This window comes from Dasypus novemcinctus, chromosome 19, assembly GCF_030445035.2.
Source record: "Dasypus novemcinctus isolate mDasNov1 chromosome 19, mDasNov1.1.hap2, whole genome shotgun sequence".
In the NCBI taxonomy this organism is placed as follows: Eukaryota; Metazoa; Chordata; class Mammalia; order Cingulata; family Dasypodidae; genus Dasypus; species Dasypus novemcinctus.
This window is the reverse complement of record NC_080691.1, coordinates 40,716,693-40,739,206: the sequence shown is the minus strand read 5'-3', so window position 1 is coordinate 40,739,206 and position 22,514 is coordinate 40,716,693. Positions and strand designations below refer to the sequence as shown.

General features: G+C 43.0%; 1 protein-coding gene, 1 long non-coding RNA gene and 1 pseudogene across 7 annotated transcripts in view; 1 reads left to right on the top strand and 2 right to left on the bottom strand.

Moving 5' to 3' along the window:
• LOC131274606 (uncharacterized) overlaps nt 1-19,210 on the bottom strand; it is a 63,562-nt gene extending 44,352 nt beyond the window's left edge. The window contains exons 1-2 of the long non-coding RNA XR_009181888.2: nt 18,893-19,210; nt 5,071-5,167 (exon numbers count right to left, since the gene is read on the bottom strand). This is a non-coding gene — a long non-coding RNA (uncharacterized lncRNA). The remainder of the gene's footprint in view (nt 1-5,070; nt 5,168-18,892) is intronic.
• On the bottom strand, nt 15,635-17,770 carry LOC101422913 (mitochondrial fission regulator 1-like; annotated as a pseudogene).
• Nucleotides 19,211-19,323: 113 nt separating the features above from the next.
• The window catches only part of PISD (phosphatidylserine decarboxylase), a 59,753-nt gene continuing 56,562 nt past the window's right edge, over nt 19,324-22,514 (top strand). For 2 of the 6 annotated variants that reach the window (XM_071209892.1, XM_071209891.1), the window contains exon 1: nt 19,325-19,424. Coding sequence is in view for 1 of the 6 variants with exons in the window: in XM_004449757.4 (XP_004449814.2) it covers nt 19,360-19,424 (65 nt within the window). In the remaining 5 variants the exon portion in view is untranslated. Of the gene's footprint in view, nt 19,425-19,485; nt 19,649-22,514 lie in introns of those variants that run through there. The other 4 variants (XM_071209894.1, XM_004449757.4, XM_071209889.1 and 1 more) reach the window with 4 other exon arrangements.

Below are 22,514 nucleotides of genomic sequence, written 5' to 3'. Positions count from 1 at the left end.
TCTGGATTTTCTATGTTATACAGTCCAATGCTTTGTACAATCTATTCAACACCTCAGTCAATTTTGGAACATCTTCATTACTCAAAAAGAACATCCCATACCTTCTTATACCCCCCAACACACACACCCTGTATTAGTCAGGGTTCTCTAGGGGAAAGAATCAACAAGAGATATTGGTCAATATATATTGGTCTCTCACGTGACCGTGGGGATGCATAAGTCCAGGTTCCACAGGCAGGCTGCAACCAGGGCCTCCGATGAGAGTCCAATGAAGGTCCTTGATGAGTTTCTGGGAGATGTTGGCTGTCCAAAGATGAGCTGGGAAATTCTCTCTGAATGCTGGAATCACTTCCCCTTTTAAAGCTTTCAACTGAGTAGATAAAGCATCACTCATTGCTGATGGTAATCTCCCTGATTAATGTAATTGTAATCAGCGATCTATGTAGTAAAGTCACTTGTGACTAAAGTCCATAGATGCCATTGTGTTCCAATTAGCCCAGTGCTTGCCTGACCAAGCAACTGAGCACAATTACCTGGCCGAGTTGACACTGTAGCCTAACCATCACAACCCCCCGTTGTTGTCACTTCGGACTGAAATAATATCTTCTTGCCATTACTGCAAAATATTACAATATTACTATTAACCATTGTCCATATATTACATTTGTTGTAATTTTCCTATGTATCACCATAGTCGTAGCACTTTGTAAAAGAAGAGCATTCTAATATTTATACTATTTAATAAGTATACATTTATTATACCCATAAATGCATACTTACTATACCCATAAATGCATACTTATTAAATAAATGAATAAATAAATGGATAAATGAAGAGGCAAATGCTCTGACCCAAGGAGTCAGGTCTGGCAAGGGGAAGCAGAGGAAGAAGGCGGGTCACAGGTGAGGTTGAGAGACAGGCCCTGTAATGATGACAACAAAGATAGCAGCTCTCACTTGTTAAGCACTTCCTGCACAATTCGCGGCTAGGAAGCCACCGAGCTGGCATTAAACCAAGGTCTTGGTGTTTGTCTTAGTCTGCTAGGCTAGAAATGAAGTGGCTTTTACAATGTTGATTTAATAGGTTGCAAGCTCATGGTTCTGAGGCTGTGGAAACGTCCAAATCAAGGCTTCATCAGGCAATGCTTTCCTCTCCAAATGCTTGTCCTATGGCAAGGCACATGGTGGTACCTGCTGGTCTCTCTCTTCTCTTCTGTGTTTCATTGCTTTCAGCTTCTGGCTTCAATGGCTTTCTCTTTTCCTCTGAATTCATCCCATTTATAAAGGACATTAATATCTACCCTGGATCACGCCTTATTGAAGTAAGCTAATCAAAAGATCTCTCCGCAATAGGTTCACACCCACAGGAATGGATTAACTTTAAGAACATAATCTTCTAGGGTCCATCCAGATTCAAACCGGGTTCCCTCTGGTTCCAAAGCTCATGTTCTTTCTACCATGCAGAAAGGATGAAGGTGGCAGGGCATGCTCGAGAGTGAGGGTAAGTGGGTGAGTGTCTTTGAAGAACATGGGAGGGTGGGGTGGGTGGTAAGATCTCCGTAAAGAGTGGCTGGGGCCAAGGCCTTGCCTTATGTGGATCTGGATTGAAACATTATCCTGTGGGAGTCCATACGGGTTAGACCGTAGTCTGCTTCTTGGAGAGGTTCAGAAACGCCCTCTCAACCCCAGAGTTCCCAGCCCATGCAGAGAAGCAGTGTCAGCTTCTCGGCTCTTTCCCATCTTTCAGGGGCCCTCTCAAATGAAGCTGGGTGTAAGGACGTTGAGAAAGCACTGCTTGGAAGAAAAGGGCAGAGGGAAAATGGGACAAATTCGCCATGTTCTATTGGCTTATACCCCAAAAATGTGGTGCTTTAGAGCAAAGCAGCCACGTTGCCTTCCCAGCACTTGGGCTCCAGTTTAGGGTTATGGGATTTGGCACATCCTGGTGACATCTAAACTGCTTTAAATCATTCATTCAACAAATACTTGTTTAGGACCTACCATGTTCTTGCACTGTGGTAGACTCGAGGGATTTATTAGTGAGCAAATGGAGGTATGGATTCTGCCTTTCTAGCCGCTTACTATGGGGTGAGAGACAGACTTAAGACAGACTTAATAAAGAGATAGAGAATGATAAACTGTGATGAATTCTAGGAAGGAAGAGTCCAGGTTCCTGGGAAAGCATGTGAAAGTCAGGCAAGTCGCTATTTTAAAGACGCATCAAGTGTCAGGTCAAAAACCAGAAATTAGTTCATAGAACTAGAGAGCTAGCTTTGTGTTATTCAAACGTGTTTAAAGCTGGGTTTTGGCTCTCACTCACAATTAAGAGTTGATATCATTTCAATCTAAATAACCTCTACTTTAAGCCAAAAACGGCTACTGATTTTGAGTTATATATGCTGAGACGGCAAATATCCAAGTAGGCCAGAACATTCAGGCCTAAATAGAGAGCTGTATTTCGAGTTAATGGATGTGTTGGCTGGAGTCCCATCCCTTTAGTATAATGTACATTGAAACTTAGAAGGCCTGGGCATTCATTCAATAATGGCTGGGCATTTAGCAGTTTGCTGTTATGGAGTTTACCTTCTAATGGGAGATATAAAATAATAAACAGATGATTTATGTGATGTAATGTCCAGTAGTGATGAGGCTTATGAAAAAAAACAAAACAGAATAAGGGATAGGGTGTCGGAGTTGCCTTCAGAATACAGCGGCATTGATGGCAGGTAGACCAGTAGGTTTTCCAACACCTGCGAGCTAGAACGCGCCTACCTAGATAGAGCCATAAACCTCACGCCATTAGGAGGCAACTCTTTTGAAATGGGATCTTCCCTGAATCTCTCATCTTGTTCCATTGCTCTTTACTAAATATCGTGCACCACCCTAAAGTCCACATTGCAACCTTTGTGGTTCTAGTCCAATAAGGAAAGATCCAGATTCTGTAGACTAGAGAGAACCTCGATCTGGCCCCAGCATCTGAAACTTCTGAGGTCCCACAGAAGTGTGATGGCCATCTCCTTCTAAACAGTTGGGCCCTAGTAGCTCCAAATCTCTGTACACATTCAGCTCTTGAGGAACTTAACACTCAGTACTAGAAGTTGTAGTTTATGGGAGGTTGTGAGTTCTTAGAAGACTCCAAAACTTATCTGGGAGTCCGTGGATCTAACCAAAGCACCTAATATGAAGTCAGTGCTCCACAAACACTTGCTGAAGGCTAGTCCCCTTTTTGTGCCTTTCTAGGGCACTTAAGATGGTTTTGTCTCCAACACCAAACTCTCCTCCCAGTCACCTTCTCCATATCCTGTTTGAATCCCAAATCGAACTCATGAGCTACATTCCCCCATCTTTTCAACTGAGGTTGAAATTCAAGTAATATAAAAAGTAACGCGTTCATTTTTAAGTGAACAATGCAGAGGCATTTGCACATTCACAATGTTGTGCAACCACCACTTCTATCTAGTTTCAGAGCATTTTCACCACCCCAGAATAAAACCCCATACCCCTTAAGCAGTTAATTACCAATGTTCCCCTCTTTTAACAGATGAAGAAACAGGCTCTGAGACAATACGCAGCTGCTCAAGGTCACACTGCTTATAAGAGGCAAGCTTCTCTCACTGCGTCAAGAGCAATGTCGTGCTCGTCCACGGCCCATTAACCCAGTAGGTACAGCAGATGTGATACTGTCAGTGACCAACAACGATATTTTAATTTAATTTTTTTAAATGAAAAAAAAAAGAATGTAACAATAATCAGAATTAATAAAGCCTGAATTCTGTTCATCTTTATACCAACACAGTCAAAAATATAATTTTAATATATTTTTTAATGACGGAAAAGGCACACGAAGAAAAAAATGTCCAGAGCCAAGAAAACCATATGCAGCCCTACCACCAGTATCCACACTGCAAAATGCTGGGAAAATTGAATTGAGTCCTAGGGTCGATTGCACACTCATTTTTAAATCCTAGGCCATTTCTGCCCTCTAGCGGTAGTAGAGAAATCAGCATTCATCGCCCAATAACTGCCGAGAGATTTGGCACGGTGCTTTAAAATTGTGCTGCATCATTTCATCCTCACAATTCCGTGAGATAAGGGATAGCACAGATATGATATGCCCAGAGAAGTCACAGAGGACTTGGTAAAGTCACTTAACCCAGATGCCATAACTAGTTAGTGGAGAGCTGATTTTAAGCCCTGGGCTGGGAATACAGTGAATCCTGTTTATCTGGATTTCCCAGCATTGAGATGGGTGTGGTGAGAATTACAATACAGGCTCCAGGTTTTCCAGTTTGGAGTCAGGGCAGAATCTTAGGAGAGTTCTGAGTAGTCAACATCTTCCAGGCCATATGAAATGTGAGAGCCAGACACTGTGTTTAGGGAACTGTGATGGGGATTGTTTCTAAAGGTAATTTAGGTCATCAGTTCCTTCGAAGGAGGCTACATTTTAGAAGCAGAGAAGAGGTTTGACTTGGATGCATCATTCATAGCTCTCTGGATCCCATCCAAACAACTATAGTGATGAGTATTCAAGTATTTAGGATGCATGGGCAAAGTACTGGCTTTGTCACAAAGGGCCCCACCCTGCTGATGATTTTCTTCCCACTCTGCTAGGCTACCTGCAAAAGAAAGGCACTGGGTGCTTTGCCACTCCTGGACACAGATGTGGGCACTTTTCCCTACTGCGGGAAGGTCAGTGAGTGCAAGCACTGATGGACATGGAGGATATTTTAAAGTTTGGAACGATCTTTCTTTTAAAACACCATTCAGTTAGCTCTTTCTTTCTTTCCCTGTAAGCTTGGAACATGGCGCTTTCTCCAACCCATCCACAGACCAGTATTGAACAGAGCTGACGATGCTTTGGAGGGTTGTCAATGGCAACTGGAAGGAGTACAGTTTGGTGGTTGTTGTCCAATAGTCCGGCAGGGCCCCTTTGGGTCGTATCTTCACATGGGATTCATCATATGAACTGCACTTAACTATTTCAGATAAAGAAGCTATTATCCTAAGGTGCTTGAGAGTGCTTGGTCTTTCATGCCAATTTCCATGTGCAATTGTACTCTGAACACTTACCACTTGCATCCATCCGGATCTTGCTGAGATGGTTTGAGGCTGTATGAAACCCAGAAAATCATGTTCTTGGAGCTAGTCCATTCCTGTGGGTGTGAACCTATTGTGGGTAGAAATTTTGAATAGGTTACTTCTAAATAAATAGTTTTTAAAAAATTTTAAACAAAAAAGGAAAAAAATGCAAAAAAAAACCCCAAAACCAAAACAAACCCAGACAAATGAATAGGTTACTTCAGTTAGGGCAAGGCCCAGGCAGGGTTTTTATCCTCTCACTAGAGCCCTTTATAAATGAGATGAATATGGAGAGAAAGCCAGGGAAGCAAGAAGCTGAAGCAACAAAACCTGGACGAGAAGGGAGAGACCAGCAGGCACCACCACATGCCTTGCCATGTGAAAGAGGAGTGCAGGATCTTGGGGGAGAAAGCATCGTCTCGTGATGCCTTGATTTGGATATATTTCTCAGCCTCGGAATTATAAGCTTGAAAGACAATAACTCCCCATTGTAAAAGTCCATCCATTTCTGGTGTATTGCCTTTGGCAGCCTAGCAGACTAAAACACCTGCCCTCTCTCGTGCCATCCTCCCATCACTCTCCCCCCATTAGTAAGAAAATTTATTATGAGATGCCCCTCTACTTCTGTTACAGCAGGACAGCTTTTCCTGGGCACTACTGCCGACATTTAGATCTGCTTACAGGGCATGCAACACAGCTTCAAAAGCATCTGAATGCAGTTTTCTAAGAGGCCAAGAGTTGGAGGTGAGGATCTGTGAAGCGGCCCCACTCTCCTGATACTCTCCTTCTCATATCTGCTGCTCAAATGGGCATGTTTTTTTCCATTGCCCCATCTTTTTCTCCCTCCTTCTCTCCCTCCCTTTCCTCTTTTTCCAGTTCCTCTCCCTTCTCCCCATTAAATAGAGACAATCTAGAACTTATTTATTATTTGATAAATTTATGGAACAGGATCACAAATCAGGACCATAGAATTTCAGAGAGGAAGGAGGCCTTAAAGCTTTTATAGGTAAATATTTTATACAAATACATATATTCTAAAACTCAACTTTTAAGAATATGTGTTGATGTCTTTTTGTTTTCACTCTTGGAAAGTGCTATGGTGATTAGCCTTCTTTGCAAAAATGTGTTGGGACTTCTTTATTTTATTTATTTATTATTTTAGAGATTTATTTTTATTTATTTCTCTCCCCTTCTTCCCCCCACCCCTGTTGTCTGCTTTGTATCCATTCACTGTATGTTTTCCTGTGGATGCTTGCATTCTCGGCAGCACTGGTAATCTGTGTCTCTTTTTGTTGCGTCATCTTGCTGTGTCAGCTGTGTGTGTGTGTGGCGCCACTCTTGGGTGGGCTGCATTTTTTTTGCGGAGGGCGGCTCTCCTTGCAGGAGTGCACTCCTTGCGCGTGGGGCTCCCCTACACAGGGGACACCCCTGCATGGCAGGCACTCCTTGCATGCATCAGCACTGCATGTGGACCAACTCCTCACACGGGCCAGGAGGCCCTGGGTTTGAACCCTGGCCCTCCTATTTGGTAGGTGGACGCTGTATCAATTGAGCTACATCAGTTTCCCATCCTGGACTTCTTTAGAATGTTTTGGTGCCCACAATCAATCTGGGGCCTCAAACGAGCTGCTGGAAATGCCATGAGCTTCACTCCTCTGGACAGACCAGCTACTCCTTTGCCCCTTTGAAGCATCTTAACTCATCAGCAAGCCCTCCCTGGCCTTTCCTGCTAGGATTTCCAGATCTCTAGCAAGTTCTCTGTGTCTTTCCCCACATATCCCAGGGAAACTCCCTGGCAAAGATCCCTCCGACTCCAATCTGAGTTCTAGTCTGGATTGTAACTGAAGGCCCAAGGATTGGATGGAAGAGAATCTTCATGTTCCTCACCTGCACAGCAAAGCTGGATGTGGTGAACTGAATTCTGTACACCAGAAAAAAACATGGTCTTAGTCCATTCCCTTGGATATGAGCCCATTGTCAATGGGACCTTTTGAAGATGTTAGTTTTAGTTAAGGTGTGGTCAACTGAATTAGGAGGGGTCTTCATCCTATTGCTGGAAGCCATATAGAGAAGGCCACAGAGAGAGAAAGCCACTGGGAAAGCTAGAAGCTGGAAGTCTGTGGGAACCCAGAAGAGAAAGGAGAGGACATCGCCATGTGTGGGAAAGCCAAGGAACCCCAAGGACGACCAGCCAGCCAGAGCCCCATGGTCTTTGGTTAGAAAGCATTGCCTTGCTGACACCTCGGTTTTGGACTTCTCCTAGCTTCAGAACCATGAGACAATAAATTCCTGTTGTGAAAGTCAATGCTTTAAATGGTATTTGTCTTAACAGCTGGGAAACTAAGATACGGATCATTCCCTAAAATGGTCTCTGGGAAACTAAGGGAGGAAACTGTTTATTCAAAATTTATTTGGCTCCAGGACAAATCATAAATTGGAGGAGCCAAATTCAGTAGTTTTTTATTTGGGCTTTTCCCAGAATTTTTTTTTCCTCTTTATTAATGTAAAATATACAGAACTTAATCAGGATCTGATTTGTTTGAGGAGCTTTGAAATGTATACACTCATGTAGCCACCATGAAGATATTTCCACCACCTCCCAGAGAGCTGCCTCATGACCTTTCTCAGTTAATCACTCCTGCCCAAAGGAAAACAACCGTTCAGAGTTCTAACCTCATAGATAAGTTTTACCTGCTAATTGGAGTTCATATATTGGGTCCAGACGATATTACTTTATATTGTCTGGTTTCTTTTGCTTTAACATAATGTTTTTTTACATTCACCCAGGTTGTTATGTGCACCGTGAGTTCATTAGTTTTTGTTGCAGAGTGGTATTCCATTGTATAAATATACTGCCTGTCCCTTATTGCTGATGGACATTTAGGTTGTTTGGGAATCTTATGAACAAAGCTGCTATGTACATTTTGGTAAAGTCAAAACAAAACAAAATCTAGTCAAATAGAACTTATTACAATAATCAAAGCAAAGGCACAAAGGAGGTACATGGAATTGAATTATCTAAGATTCACCACAACCTTGCATAAATAAAACTACTAATTTATACATTTGCTGGACATTTGAATATAAAAGGTAAAAGAGGGAGAGATTTATCACATCCATGGACTGGCAAACTCAATGTTGTTAAAATGTCAATTCTCCTTAAACACCTGCTACATGTTTTAAATTAAATTTTTTTTGCAATTTTTTAAAATTAAGAAGTTGTAGGTTTACAGAAATATGATGTAGAAAATACAGAGTACTTCTTAAGCAGGATTTCTTAAACTTTTTTATTCCATGGACCCCTTTGCCAGTCAGGTGAAAACCACAGACCCCTTACTAAGTCCATACTATACTGTGTATTATTTAATAAATACATCACACCTGCACCAACAGGTCCCAACAAGAATAGCGTTTTTTTAAATTTTTAAATTCAAACTCACGGACCTCCTGAAATCTTTCCATGGACCCCTGGTTAAGAACTCCTACTCTTTTTTTTTTTTTAAGATTTATTTATTTTTATTTATTTCTCTCTCCTCCTCCCCCCCCACCCCCTGCCAGTTGTCTGCTCTCTGTGGCCATTCACTGTGTGTTCTTCTGTGACCACTTCTATCCTTATCCACGGCACCAGGAATCTGTGTTTCTTTTTGTTGTGTCATCTTGTTGTGTCAGTTCTCCGTGTGTGCGGCGCCATTCTTTGGCAGGCTGCACTTTCTTTTGCACTGGGCGGCTCTCCTTACGGGGTGCACTCCTTGTGCGTGGGGCTCCCCTATGCGGGGGACACCCCTGCATGGCACTCCTTGCATGCATCAGCACTGTGCATGGGCCAGTTCATCACATGGGTCAGGAGGCCTGGAGTTTGAATCTTGGACCGCCCATGTGGTAGACGGACGCCCTATCCATTGGGCCAAATCCACTTCCTGGTAGTTACTTCTTGATGAGTACAGAGCTTCTGTTTGAGGGGACGAAAAGGTTGGGGCAATAGATATTGGTGATGGTAGCACAATATTGGGAAGGTTAATAATATAACTGAATTGTACACTTGAAAATGGTTGAAATGGATAATGTTTAGTTGTACATATGTTAAAAATTAAACATTTACATTCCCACTAATAATGAATTAGCATTCCCATCTCTTCACATCCTCTCTAGCACTTGTAGTTTTCCAACATTTTAATAATGGCCCTGGCCCTTCTAATAGGTGTGAAATGATATCTCATTGTAGCTTTAATTTGCATTTCCTTAATTACTAGTGCTGTTGAACATTTCTTCACGTGTCTTTTCGCCATTGTATTTCTTCTTTGGACAAATGTCTACTTAAGTCTTTTGCTCTTTTTTTTTTTTTTAAGATTTATTTATTTATTTCTCTCCCCTTCCCCTTCCCACCCCAGCCGTCTGTTCTCTGTGTCTATTTGCTGCGTCTTCTTTGTCCACCTCTGTTGTTGTCAGCGGCACGGGAATCTGTGTTTCTTTTTGTTGCATCATCTTGTTGTGTCAGCTCTCCGTGTGTGTGGCGCCATTCCTGGCAGGCTGCACTTTCTTTTGCGCTGGGCGGCTCTCCTTAGGGGGCGCACTCCTTGCGCGTGGGGCTCCTCTGCAAGAGGACACCCCTGCGTGGCACAGCACTCCTTGTGTGCATCAGCACCGCGCATGGGCCAGCTCCACATGGGTCAAGGAGGCCTGGGGTTTGAACTGCGGACCTCCCATGTGTTGGACAGAAGCCCTAACCACTGGGCCAAGTCTGCCGCCTTTTGCCCATTTTTTAATTGGGTCATTTGTCTTTTCATTGTTGAGTCATAGCATCTCTTTCTATATCATGGATGTTAAACCCTTATTGGATTGGATGTGTGATTTCCAAATATTTTCTCCCATTGAGTCGGCTGTATTTCCACCCTTTTGGACAAAGTCCTTTGAGGTGCAAACGTGTTTAATTTTGAGGAGGTCCTAGTTATGTATTTCTCTTTTGTTGTTCGTGTTTTGGATGTAATATCCAAGAAACCAATATAGAACAGAATAGTCACTGTGATGGACTGTTTCGCAGTTCCTAAGGAAGTTTACTATAGATTTTGCTGGCAATACCACTACTAGGTATATACCCACAAGAACTGAGAGCAGTGACATAAACAGATATCTGCATACCGATGTTCATAGTGGCATGATTATTATTATTCATGATTGCCAAAAGATGGAAACAACCCAGGTGTCCATCAACCAGTTAATGGATAAACAAATTGTGGTGTATTTACACAATGGAATATTATGCAGCTATAAGAAAAAATGAAGTTGTGAAGCATATGACAACATGGGTGAATCTAGAGGACATTATGTTGAGTGAAGCAAGCCAGATACAAATACTGTATGATTGTGCTATTATGAACTAAATATATTGTATAAATTCATGGAGTTAATAATTAGAATATAGGGCACCAGAAAATAGAATGAGGGTAGAGAATGGAAAACTGAGGGTTAATGTGTGCAGAATTGGTAAAAGGTAGTATGATTTCAAAACATTGATCTTTGAAATCAATATTTTCCATTTGCCTCTTTCCCTGTTTAAAGCTACTTAGTGTTCCAGAGTATCAACTGGATGTAACTAGAATTCCGAAGCTGCATTGGAATAAAATGGCAGCTGATCCAATGCTAAGGATGACTTTGACACCAAAGCAGAGAATGCATGGAGTGCGTAACCACGATCCTTTTGCCACCTGTGCTCACCATGACAGGTATTTGGGTAATGGGTGTCAATGATGATAGCACAATATTGTGAATGTAATTAATACTACTGAATTAAACACTTGAAAGTAGTTAAAATGGGGAATCTGGGGAGTGGATGCAGCTCAGTGGTTGTGTGCCTGTCTCCCACATACGAGGTCTGGAGTTCAATCCCTGGTATCTCCTTAAAAAGGTGAAGCAGATGTGGCTCAAGCATTTGAGCTCCCGCCTACCACAAGGGAGGTCCTGGGTTCAATTCCCAGTGCCTCCTAAAGAAGATGAGCAAGACAGTGAACTGATGTGATGGGCAGGCATTGCAAACTGATGCAACAAGATGACACAAGAAGGAAAACATAATGAGAGACACAAAAAAGCAGGAAGTAGAGGTGGCTCAAGTGATTAGGTGCCTCCCTCCTACATGGGAGGCTCCAGGTTCAGTTCTCAGTACCTCCTAAGGAAAGACAGGCACACCCCAAACAGACAGTGAGTGCAAACTAGAGAGGGTGGTGAGAAATAAATAAATAAAATAAACCTTTGGGAAGTGGATGTGGCTCAACTGATAGAGCATCCGCCTACCACATGGGAGGTCCAGGGTTCAAACCTGGGACCTCCTAGCCCATGTGGTGAGCTGGCCCATGTGTAGTGCTGATGCGTGCAAGGAGTGCCATGCCATGCAGGGGTGTCCCCTGCATAGGGGAGCCCCGTGCGCAAGGAGTGCACCCTGCAAGGAGAGGCGCCACACGTGAGAAAAGTGCAGCCCACCCAGGAGTGGCGCCTCACATACAGAGAGCTGACGCAGCAAGATGACACTACAAAAAGAGAAGCAGATTCCCGGTGCTGCTAAGCATGCAAGCGGACATAGAAGAACATACAGTGAATGGACATAAGAGAGCAGACAACGGGGAGAGGGGGCGGGGAAGGGGAGAGAAATAAAATAAATCTTAAAAAAATAAAATAAAATAAAGTAAATCTTTAAAAAAGGGGGAAGGTTGAGTTGTATATATGCTACTACAATAAAAAGTTAAAACAATGGAAAAATGAAATGTCAGTAAACAAGAGTGTATTCACAATGCACTGTGGTCATGTGCTGACAGGTTCAGAGTACCCTTTCTTTCTCTTTTAAAATATTTAATGCACTTGTCAATGCCCTCCAGCCAGAGTCCACCAAAACCACAGCAGTAGTTGAATGAGTTGGATCTATTACCTCATTGTAGGAAGGAAGAATGCACACCATGGGTCTCTGTTGGGTGTCTCAGTAAGAGTCAAAGGGGTGCTGATGCAAAATACCAGAAATCTATTGGCTTTTATAAAGGGTATTTATTTGGGGTTGAAGCTTATAGTTACCAGACCATAAAGTGTAAGTTACTTCCCTCACCAAAGTCTTTTGCCACATGTTGGAGCAAGAGGGCTGCCGATGTCTGCAAGGGTTCGGGCTTCCTCTTCTCTTAAGGCCTGTGGTCCCAGCTTCTTCCAATATCAGCTGTAGGCTGGGATAAGTCTTGTCTCTCTCCTGGGGTTTGTTTCTCTCTGGGCTCAACTGCTCTGCTCTCTCTACAAGTCCAGCTGTAAACTATCAGATGAGTGCCTTGTCCCTCTTCCCAGGGCCTCTGCTGTGTCCAATGGAACCTTCTCTCTTTCCTCACATATCTGCTTCTCTGTATTTACTTCCCAGCCTCCAGGATCAAAAACTCCAACCTCCCTTCTCTGTAGTCTGGTCTCTACTAATGTCCTACTAATTCGATCCGATCAAAGCCTTAATCATTATTTAGTCAACTAAAAGTGAAATCTCTGAATCCAATATAATCTAAGGGTATCACTAGCCCAGAGGAACAGACCAGTTTACATACAGTCAGTATTTCTTTTTGGAATTCATCGATAATATCAAACTGCCACAGTTTGTTAGAAATAAACTATTATAGGATTTGGACTTTGGTTGGGTGATTTGGGGGACGGTCAAAGGGAGCAAGGATTTGCTCTAGACTAGGGGCTGAGAGAAAGTTGAGGCAATTCTATACGAGGATATCTCAATAAATCTCATCTATAGAGAGGGTAGACTAGAGCAAGGATAAAACCATTATTGGTCAAGCAGCAGCCGCCACTGGTATTATTAGCCTAGAGTGGGGAACAGTTGGTGTTCTGTGGGTTGCACAGTGACTTTGTTTTTTTGTCTGTGCTTAGGCAAAACCATGGAGTAGACTTGTTTTGTCTCACTGGTCCTGGTCATATGGAAACTCCCTCTGATGTTGGTGTTCTGTCAGATTGTTGATGTCCAATCAAAGAATATCATGGCCCAGAAGTGAGAGCCTGGCAAACTTCTAACGTGTCACACCAGTTCTCAGATGTCAGGGGCTGCTTTTTTTTTTTTTAAAGATATATTATTTTTAAAATTTATTTCTCTCCCCTTTCCCCCGTTGTCTGCTCTCTGTGTCCATTTGCTGTGTGTTCTTCTGTGTCCACTTGCATTCTGTCAGCAGCACCAGAAATCTGTGTCTCTTTTTTTGTTGCGTCATCTTGCTGCGTCAGCTCTCCGTGTGTGCAGCACCACTCCTGGGCAGGCTGTGCTTTTTTTGTGTGGGGCGGTTCTCCTTATGGGGCACATTTCTTGCACATGGGGCTCCCCTACGCGGGGGACACCCCTGCATGGCATGACACTCCTTACGCATATCAGCACTGTGCGTGGGCCAGCTCAGGATCAGGAGGCCCTGGATTTGAACCCTGAACCTCCCATGTTGTAGGCGAACGCTGTATCAAATGAGCCAAATCTGCTTCCCTCAGGGGCTGCTTTTTAAAAATTTTTTTCTTTTCCTTACACTGCAATTCACTTACTGTCTGTCTTCTGTCTTCCTTGTAAACTATAAACTCCAGGAGGAAGAGGATCTACCCCATTTTTTTTAAGGAGGTACCAGGGATTGAACCTGGGACCTTGTATGTGCGAAGCAGGGGCCCAACCACTTAGCTACACCCACTCTACTGGCCTTTTTCAACACTGTATCACAAGGACTGACACATAGTAGATGCCCAGTGGTAGATTCTGTTTTTTCCTTTCATTTCAGATCTACTTTTATGTCTTGCTTTTGGTATTTCAGATCATAATTTTTAAAATTTTGGAATAATCGAAGACTTATAAAAGTTGCAAAAGCAGTACAAAGAATTCCTATATACCTTTTACCCCAATTCCCCCATGTATTACCACCCTCCTTGATCTATTTATCCAAATTTGTCTCTGACATGTTTGAGAGTTTAGCTGCAGACATGATACCACTTTAACTTTCAACATAACCACTGTGCAACCCACAATATCAGGACATTAATATGCTAAAACAGTATTCTCTGATCTACTGCCTTGTTCGGAATTCCCCAGTTGTTCACTGGTGTCCTTTTCTCTGTCCCAGGATCAATCCAGGATGACATAAAGGATACTTTCCGGTTGCCTCTAATGCTACATTGAGTTGATATGACCCTCCTCCTCCTCTCCCTTTCATCTTTATCATCCCATTTATTAAATGGAAAGAAAAGAAGATGGTACATTCTAGTTTTTCTTTTAAAAGGGATTTAGGGAAGAGGATGTGACTCAGGTGACTAGGCTCCCACCTACCACAAGGGAGGTCGCTGGTTCGGATCCCAGTGCCTCCTAAAGAAGATTGTGGGCTGGCACAATGGGCAGGTGCAGCAAGCTGACACAATAAGAGACACAAGAAAAAAGGGCATGGTGAGAGACACAGCAAAGCAGGGAGCAGAGTTTCCTGATGCCTCCTAAAGAAGACAGTGAGCTGATGCAGTGGGTAGGCACAGCGAGCTGACTCAACAAGATGATGCAACAAGAGACACGGGGAGGAAAAGTATGAGAGACACAACAAAGCAGGGAGTGGAAGTGGCTCAAGTGATTAGACGCCTCCCTCTCACATTGGAGGTCCTGGGTTCAGCTCCTGGTGCCTCCTAAAGAAACAAGGAAGACGAACAGACACAGCAAGTGAAAAACAAGGGAGTGGGAGAAATAAATTAATTAATTAATCTTAAAAGTAAACTAAAAAAAGGGATTTATTTCAATAATTTAATTCCTCACTATTTGGCAACTACATTTTCTTCCTGAGCACTTGATGGGGCTGAGATAGAAACAACTTTTATGGTCCTCTATTTTCCTTTAATTTAAAAGCTTTCTGGAATTTCAGCACTGAGCAGCATCCTATTCCTGCTCAAACCCCAGCTCCATGAAAATGTGGGAGAGAAATCTAAAATGGAAGCTTTGCTCATGGCAAGAAGATTCCCATCTCAAGTATTGCACTGCAACAACTTATACTTTCTCAGCTGTTTCATCACTGTACAGAAAATTGTCATTGAAAACAAAGATAATATCAGTATGCTTTTTGTTGTGATCGCTAGTTTTAACTATAAACTGTTTTATAACTAGGTATATGTATATAAAACATTTGTACAGATAAAAACCTCACAGTAACATTCACACAGGTTCTTTTTAAGTTCTCAAATCCACACAATGTTTTTTGAGACTGGAAACCTGAACATCCTGGCTATTCATTAAAAACATGTCAGAACACTGGATTGCTCCATAATAAACAATGATGTAACAAAGCAGAAATCATTAATTTGGTGCTTTCGTTACGGATTAATCCTCGAACTCGTTTTAAAAAAATAATTCGTTTATTTTTAGTTGTGGTAAAATACACATACCAAAAATCATTTCAGCCATTTTAAATGGACAATTCTTTGACATTAAGTACATTGACAATACTGTCTAACTTTCACCACTATCTATTTCCAGACTATTTTCACCATCCCAAACCAAAAGTCATACTCATTCAGTAAAAAAAAACCCCATTCCCCCCACCATTTCCCACCTGGCAACCACTATTCTGCTTTCTGTCTCTATGAATTAGCTTATTCTGAGTATTCCATATAAAAGAAATTATACAATATTTGTCCTTTTGTGTCTGGTTCATTTCAATCCCGATGATGTCTTCAAGGGCCATCCATGTTGTAGCATGTACCAGCACTTCATTTCTTTTTTACAGCTGAATGCTATTCCATTGTTTGGCTAGGCCACATTTTGTTTCTCTATTCATCTGTTGATGGGCACTTGGGTTTCACCCACATTTTGACTGTTGTGAATAATGCTGTGATGGAAACTGGTGTAGAAATAGCTGTCTGAGTTCCCGCTTTCAGTTCTTTTGGATATATCCCAGGAGTGGAATTGCCAAGCCAAATGATAATTCTGTGTTTAATTTTCTGAGGAACTGCCAAACTTTTCCTCTAACTAGTTTTCAAAGGAGTTCACTGAACACTAAAGTTAGGAGTTTATTAAGGAGTCTTAATTTCTACTAGCCAAAGTTAGCCCTAATAAACCAGCAGCTGAACCAGGATAGTCTTTCTCAACCCATTGTTTATTGAGGAATTTGGAATATTTTCAATGTAAAGAAATCACTTTCCCTGTAGACTTCAACGTGAGTAGCCCAAACAACACTTTCTGAGATGGCCCGATTCAGACTTTGGAATTACTTTTAAAAATTCACTTTAGCTACCCCTTCAATATCAATGAGGGTATTTCTTTTCCAGAGCCTCTGTAATGAGAGTAGCAGGATCAGTAGGGGCCACTGGTTTGGGCTTTCCTTCTTGTTCTGACCTTTTTATGAACTGAAATGTTACACCGTACATCTCTTTAAGGATTTCTAGCATACTTGGATGTCAGGTTTCTTTGGACTGTTCTTAACCAAAGTCTTTCCAGCATTGGCTCTTTTCTCTCTTTGCTCTTTAATCAGGTCAATAGCAGACATACTCTGATGCTGCCCTTTTGGGGAGAGGGCAGTGGTGGAACTGGCAGAGGTAGAAGAGGAGGTGGTGGGAGGGAAGGAAGGTAGTGCTATGGTAACAGATGTGGTAGAATCTAAATCCCTGCAGTGAAATCCCGCTGCTTCTGTAGGGTCACAATTTTGGCAATCTGACTTCTGAGGGTGGCGTGTTCATTTTCAAGAGCACTGATCATCTGCAGTGCATCCTCATTTGCCAGTGTTGTAGTCCCCAGTTGAGGCTCTTCTTGATCCAGGTTTGGTATGGAAATTTGCCTGCTAGGGGGCTTATCCAAGGAAAGAAATTTAAACTGAAGAGGTTACCTTGATCTGATCTCTGTTTTTAATCTTGGTGAACACTCTCCATCCTCTTTGGCTACCCATCCAACATCAGCAAAGAGACGCCAGGGAGTGGATGTCGCTCAAGTGGTTGAGCTCCTGCTTCCCTATACAAGGTCCCAGGTTCGATTCCTGGTATTTCCCAAAAACAAACAAACAAACAAAAAAAAGAAAAACCAACTCTCATTGGGAAGCAGATGCAGCTCAGTGGTTGTGTGCCTACTTCCCATTTGCAAGGTCCTGGGGTTCTGGGTTTTATTTCCGGTACCTCCAATAAAGGAAGCAGAGATGGCTCAAACACTTGAGCATCCACCTCCCACATGGGAGGTCCTTGGTTGGGTTTCCAGTGCCTCCGAAAGACGACAAACATACAATGAGAGACAACGAATGCAAACACAGACCAAAACAACAAGCAAAACAGATGAGGGAGCCATGGGGTGGGGAGGAGATGCCATTGGGGGTTGGGAATCCATTATGTTGCATGGCTGGTAAGCTGAAACTGAATTCTTGGACACTGAATCAGAGATAAATTAGTACCAATTGCCCTTGTGATATTTTGAGATGAACCATATGGCTTCCCAGACCAAAGTACCAATTTTGCACTTACTCCAATTTGTTGAAAAACCATCCAAATTAGGTGCTTAATCCAGCCAAGCATTTAGACAGTAAAGTCTCCCCAAATTTGCATTATTTTTTGAACATTTTCTTAACTGATGTCATAAGATGTTTAATCCTCATCTTGTATGCTCTCTGCCCCAGGCCTGAAATCAGCCATTTTATTTTTCTCCAAGGATTTCTGGTTCGTTTTGTTGGAAAATAGTATTTAGAAACCAAGATGTGGGTGCTAATTTCTGGAGTGTCAGTTGTACGGCCTCTCAGTGGACAAAGCTAGGAAATACACACACACACTCTTATACTAAATTTATTATTTATCTGTATAAATGATAAAAGCCATGAGTTCACACCGATACTTCCCATTCTAAACCAACTCCACAATGTTCATTTTAGCCTCCCTGCATTTCACAGTTGTAACTTCCCTCTCTGACAGTGGAATGTGGCTCTCATGATCCACAATATATATTTACTTACACTCAATCATAGAATAATGTAACCCCTATATTTGGCACTTCTCTTTTCAACATTTAAATTGGAGCAGAGTGGTAGTAAGGAAACTTGAAAAAGCTGTTTGCTGACATTATCGCAGATGGATCTTTGGCCAGTTTTAAATAGCTCAATTTAATAGTTAAACCAATTCTGTACTACAACATTGCTAAGGTAGGAAATGCCACTGAATTGAACACTTTTTTTAAAACGTGGTCATTTTAATGTTATGTGTATTTTGCCACAGTTAAAAACAAAACAACAATAAACCAGAAAAAAACAACTGTATACCCTTTTTCCCCCTGGGGATGACTCCCATTCCTCCCATACCAGACCCGGATGACTGTTATTTTCCCTACAAGGACTGTTTATGCCCTGGTTGAACTTAACCACACAGGCACGAGGCAACTTCCTGTGTCATATATCTAGGTAAGACAACTAATTGTTATAACAGGAAAAAGTGGAACTGCTTTCTTTCAGATTTTGGACTCTAATTCATCCAGTTTCTAGGCAAAGGATTTAAAAGATAAAATGTTTAGATTATGGGCTTTGGAGTCAGAGCCCTGGTTTCAAATGACAACTCTTCTGCTTTATAGCTGTGTGCCTTTGGACGTGTTGCTTAACCTTTCTGAGCCTATGCATCCTCATCTATAAAATGGACATAATGTCTTAGGGCTAGTTGCTGGTCTCCGAAACTCCAATCAGTGCTCAGTAAACGGCAGGTAGTATTGAAGACTCAATTTTCCCTTACCACTGGGGACCAGGTGGCGCCTGCAACCGGAACCATTTCAGGAGCAACTAGGCTGATGTGTATGTAGCTACCCTTCCGGGAGACCCAGACCCCTTACTGCCCCCAGACCCCTTACCGCTGGTCTCCCTCGGTGGTACAGCGGTGAGGAGTAAGACCGACATGACGTCATGTATGCAAAGGAGAACAGGGTCTGACACTTCGGGAGCGCTTAACACAAGGTAGTTAAATCAGTTTCCTCATCCGTCACATGAGCGAGTTAGAGGAGTTCAACGACATTCTCGGATCGTGGGTAGCTCAGATTTTCCAGGCCCTTACGGAAGAGCAAGCCAGAGGCAAGAGGGAGGGCTCGCTGCCCCCGGGCTTCAGCCCGGCCTGGGACGAGCTCAGCAGCAGCCACCGCCCGCACCGGCTCCACCTGCAGGGCCAGGTGGGCAGGGGGAGGGGTCAGAAGGCGGGGCTTAGCCAGCTCCGCCCCCAGCCCATGCGCGCTCCTCATTGGCTCTGGGAGCTCGGCGGCGCGTGATATCACGCGCGCGGACCCCGGCGTGGGAAGGGGGCGTGGCCCGTCGAAGGGGAGACAAGATGGCGGCGTCCGTGGGGCCGGCTTGTCTACGGTTCCTGCGCGGGGCCGCGCCGTGGCGGAGCAGGTACGGCGGCGCGAGCAGCAGCCTCGGGGCGGGGGGCGGCCTGAGCCCAGCTGGGGTCACGTGGGAAGAGTCTTTTCACTGTCGCGGTCTTCCCCTACGATTAGATCGGGTGGCGCAGGAGCCACCTTCACCCCGAGCTCGGGAGCAGATAAGACTGCGGTCGCGTAGGGCGATCCTGGTTTCGTTAGGGTCCGGCCTGAAAGCTCTCCCTTTGCCCTCGCCAGGTAGGTGGAGCGCACAAGGGGCAAAAACAAAGGTCGGTAGAGGCTAGGCAGGGCTGGAAGCCTCTTCCTTAGGGCTTCGGGGTCTTGGAAAGGGCGGCCTGGTGTGGTGGGAAGAGCCCTGGAGTGTGAGATTTCCCCTTTGGGTTCTTCGTCTTTGAAGCGTGAGGTCGGATTCAGTAATCTCGGAAGAGTCTGTTCTAGGATGGGCATCTCTGTTGCCCTGGCGACCCCCAGCTCCTAGGTTCTCAGAGTTGGAGAGACCTGAGGGTGTCCTCTAAATCAGCGCTTACTTTTTTGAAGCTGGAGCAATTGAAACCCAGAGAAAGGGAGGGACTTGCTCAAGTTCACGCTGCCAGTTAGTGGCAGAGCCGGGAACCCGACTCAAATACCTGTCTCTCATGCAAGGCCCTTTGGGCGCATATGGACTCTGGGAAAATGGAATAAAGCATTGGTAGCTGTGACTCATAGGCTGTTTGGTGTCACTTCAAAGAACTAAGGTTTGAGAGACGCTCTGTACTTTTGGATATCCCAGAGGTTTTATTTTGTCAGTGTTGACCAAAGCTTGCCCTGTGTCTGGATGTGACCATTGTATTTTGGGAGAGTTAAAGGACACTGGGTTTGGACTGAAAGGGAACAGAAACCATCGTTGGCCTTGATCTGAAAGCTTCACTCTCTCGTCTGTAACTTCAGAAAATGTGTCATCCTTTCAGGATGCGGCAATGTGATGGTAACTGTTAGGATTTGGACAGGAGGCTCACTGTGGTTTCAGTGTTAACAGAGGTGCTGTTTATGAGTCAGCTATGAGTTCATCTAAACTGTGTCACGAGTTGGTAAGACTGAAAAATGACACTCCTAAAATAATTTTTTAAATGGTGGTGAGGCAAATATACCTTACACATGATCATTTATAAAGGGCAAAAAAGGCATATTTTAGTCCCAGTGTAGGTAGGATAATACTGGATTTAGGTGCAGTGGGTGGGAGGAACAAGGATTTGTGTGCAATAAGAACTCTTAATTTTCAAAGGTATTGTATGTCAAGATAGAAAGAAACTATTGATACACAAAAAAAACAGAAAAAAGATATTTCCATCGTTTTCAGTAAAGCAGTATCTGTTTGTGGTACATGGAGATGAAAGCCTTATATGGTGGGAAAGTTTTTCAATAACTGGTGATGCATGTGTCAGGTTATAGAACAAAGAAAGCAAGATCTCAGGTGATGATTTAGAGCAGCGTTTCCCAAACTTGTCTGATCACAGAATGGCCAGAATGTTAGTTATTAAGAGATTCCCAGCTATACTCTCATGCTGCTGCCAATTTCAGATTCAGTAGATGTAGGTTGGGGCCCTGGCAACTGTAATTTTTACAAGTGCCCCAGCAGATTCTGAAGTTCAGGCATGTCTGGGCAATAGAACATAGGGAGTGGTTGCTTGTGTAAGACTTAAAAAATATTTATGGTATCTCTGCCATTGCAAACTGCAATGCCAGGAACCACTGGGGACCTGGGGAGGCATTAAGCAATGTATTTGAGATAAGTCTTGTGTTCAAGGAACTTTCCAATTTAGTAGGAGGGAAAGGAAACACTTTACTAAATAACTCTCAGTAATACAAGGTAGAATGTGAGATAAGACTCTCAAGAAATTCTAGAGCATAGGGAGGATAAGTTCAGTTTTAAGAAACATTTCACAGCTTTGGAAAGCAGGAGAAATGCAAAAACTGTACTTAAAATGTTACCACAAGGATGAGGTTAAAATATTTTACAACCGTGACATTGGCACGGACCAGTCAGAGTGGGCCCTAGTCATAGACAATTGACATGGCCATCCCAGTGTATACCAGGGGATAATAACAATACCTAACTAGGGGCCAGGTATTTTATATGATGAAGCTTTTTTTTTTTTTTTACAGGTGGAGTACTTTAGGCTTAGAGTTAGTCAAAAACTTGCTTAAGGTTGCACAACTAATGAGTGGCAGAGCTGGGATTTGTGCCATACAGTCTGACTTGAGTGCTTAATCATGGGTTCCAGTCACCTGCTTGTGGGATGCCCCTGTGAGTTCCACCATGTAGAAGAGGCATTGAAATTATGCATTCATCTCTCTGGGTCTCAGCATCCTATCTGGGATCTGGATTTCCGAGGTCCATTTTAGCTGCTCCCAGCATCATCACCCTTCTTTCCCATCCCTGTTTCTCCCAGAGAAATGATCTGCTGACATGCAGGGATGTTCTTTGCAGCATTGTTTAAAATTGAATCATGAAAAATTGACAAGAATCCAAGTGCCTGTGAGTAGGGGGTTGTTAATAAATGATCTATCCATATATCTCTATGCAGTAAGTAAATGAAGAATGATACAATACATCTCAATGCAGTAAGTAAATGAAGAATGAGGTGAATCTATATGAACCTGCATGGAAGGCAGTCCTTGATATTTTAAGGATGATATTTTAAGTGGAAAAGAAGCAAGATGTGGAAAAAAACAATAAAAACTATGGATAATGAGATGTGTATACTAATTTCACAGTTATGTACTAGACACTGTTAGGTGCTTTTTGTGTTTTGTTATTTAATCCTTACAACACCCCTAGAGATAGGTTCCCATAAACATCTCCATATTTTTAGATGAAGAAACTGAGACACAGAGAGGTTTATGTGGCTTGCCTGAGCAAGCACGGAGCCCCCTCTCCCAACCATTCTGCTCCACTGATTTCCACCTAGTATCCACTGTTGAGACTGAAGTCCAGTGAGAAGACCATCAAACCCTTCACTCATGGAGGGCTACAGACAGTAAACAAATGAATACATATAGAATCCATTCATTCCGGGTAGTGAAGAAAAATAAAGCAAGGTTGGTAGGTGTAGCAGTTTGATAT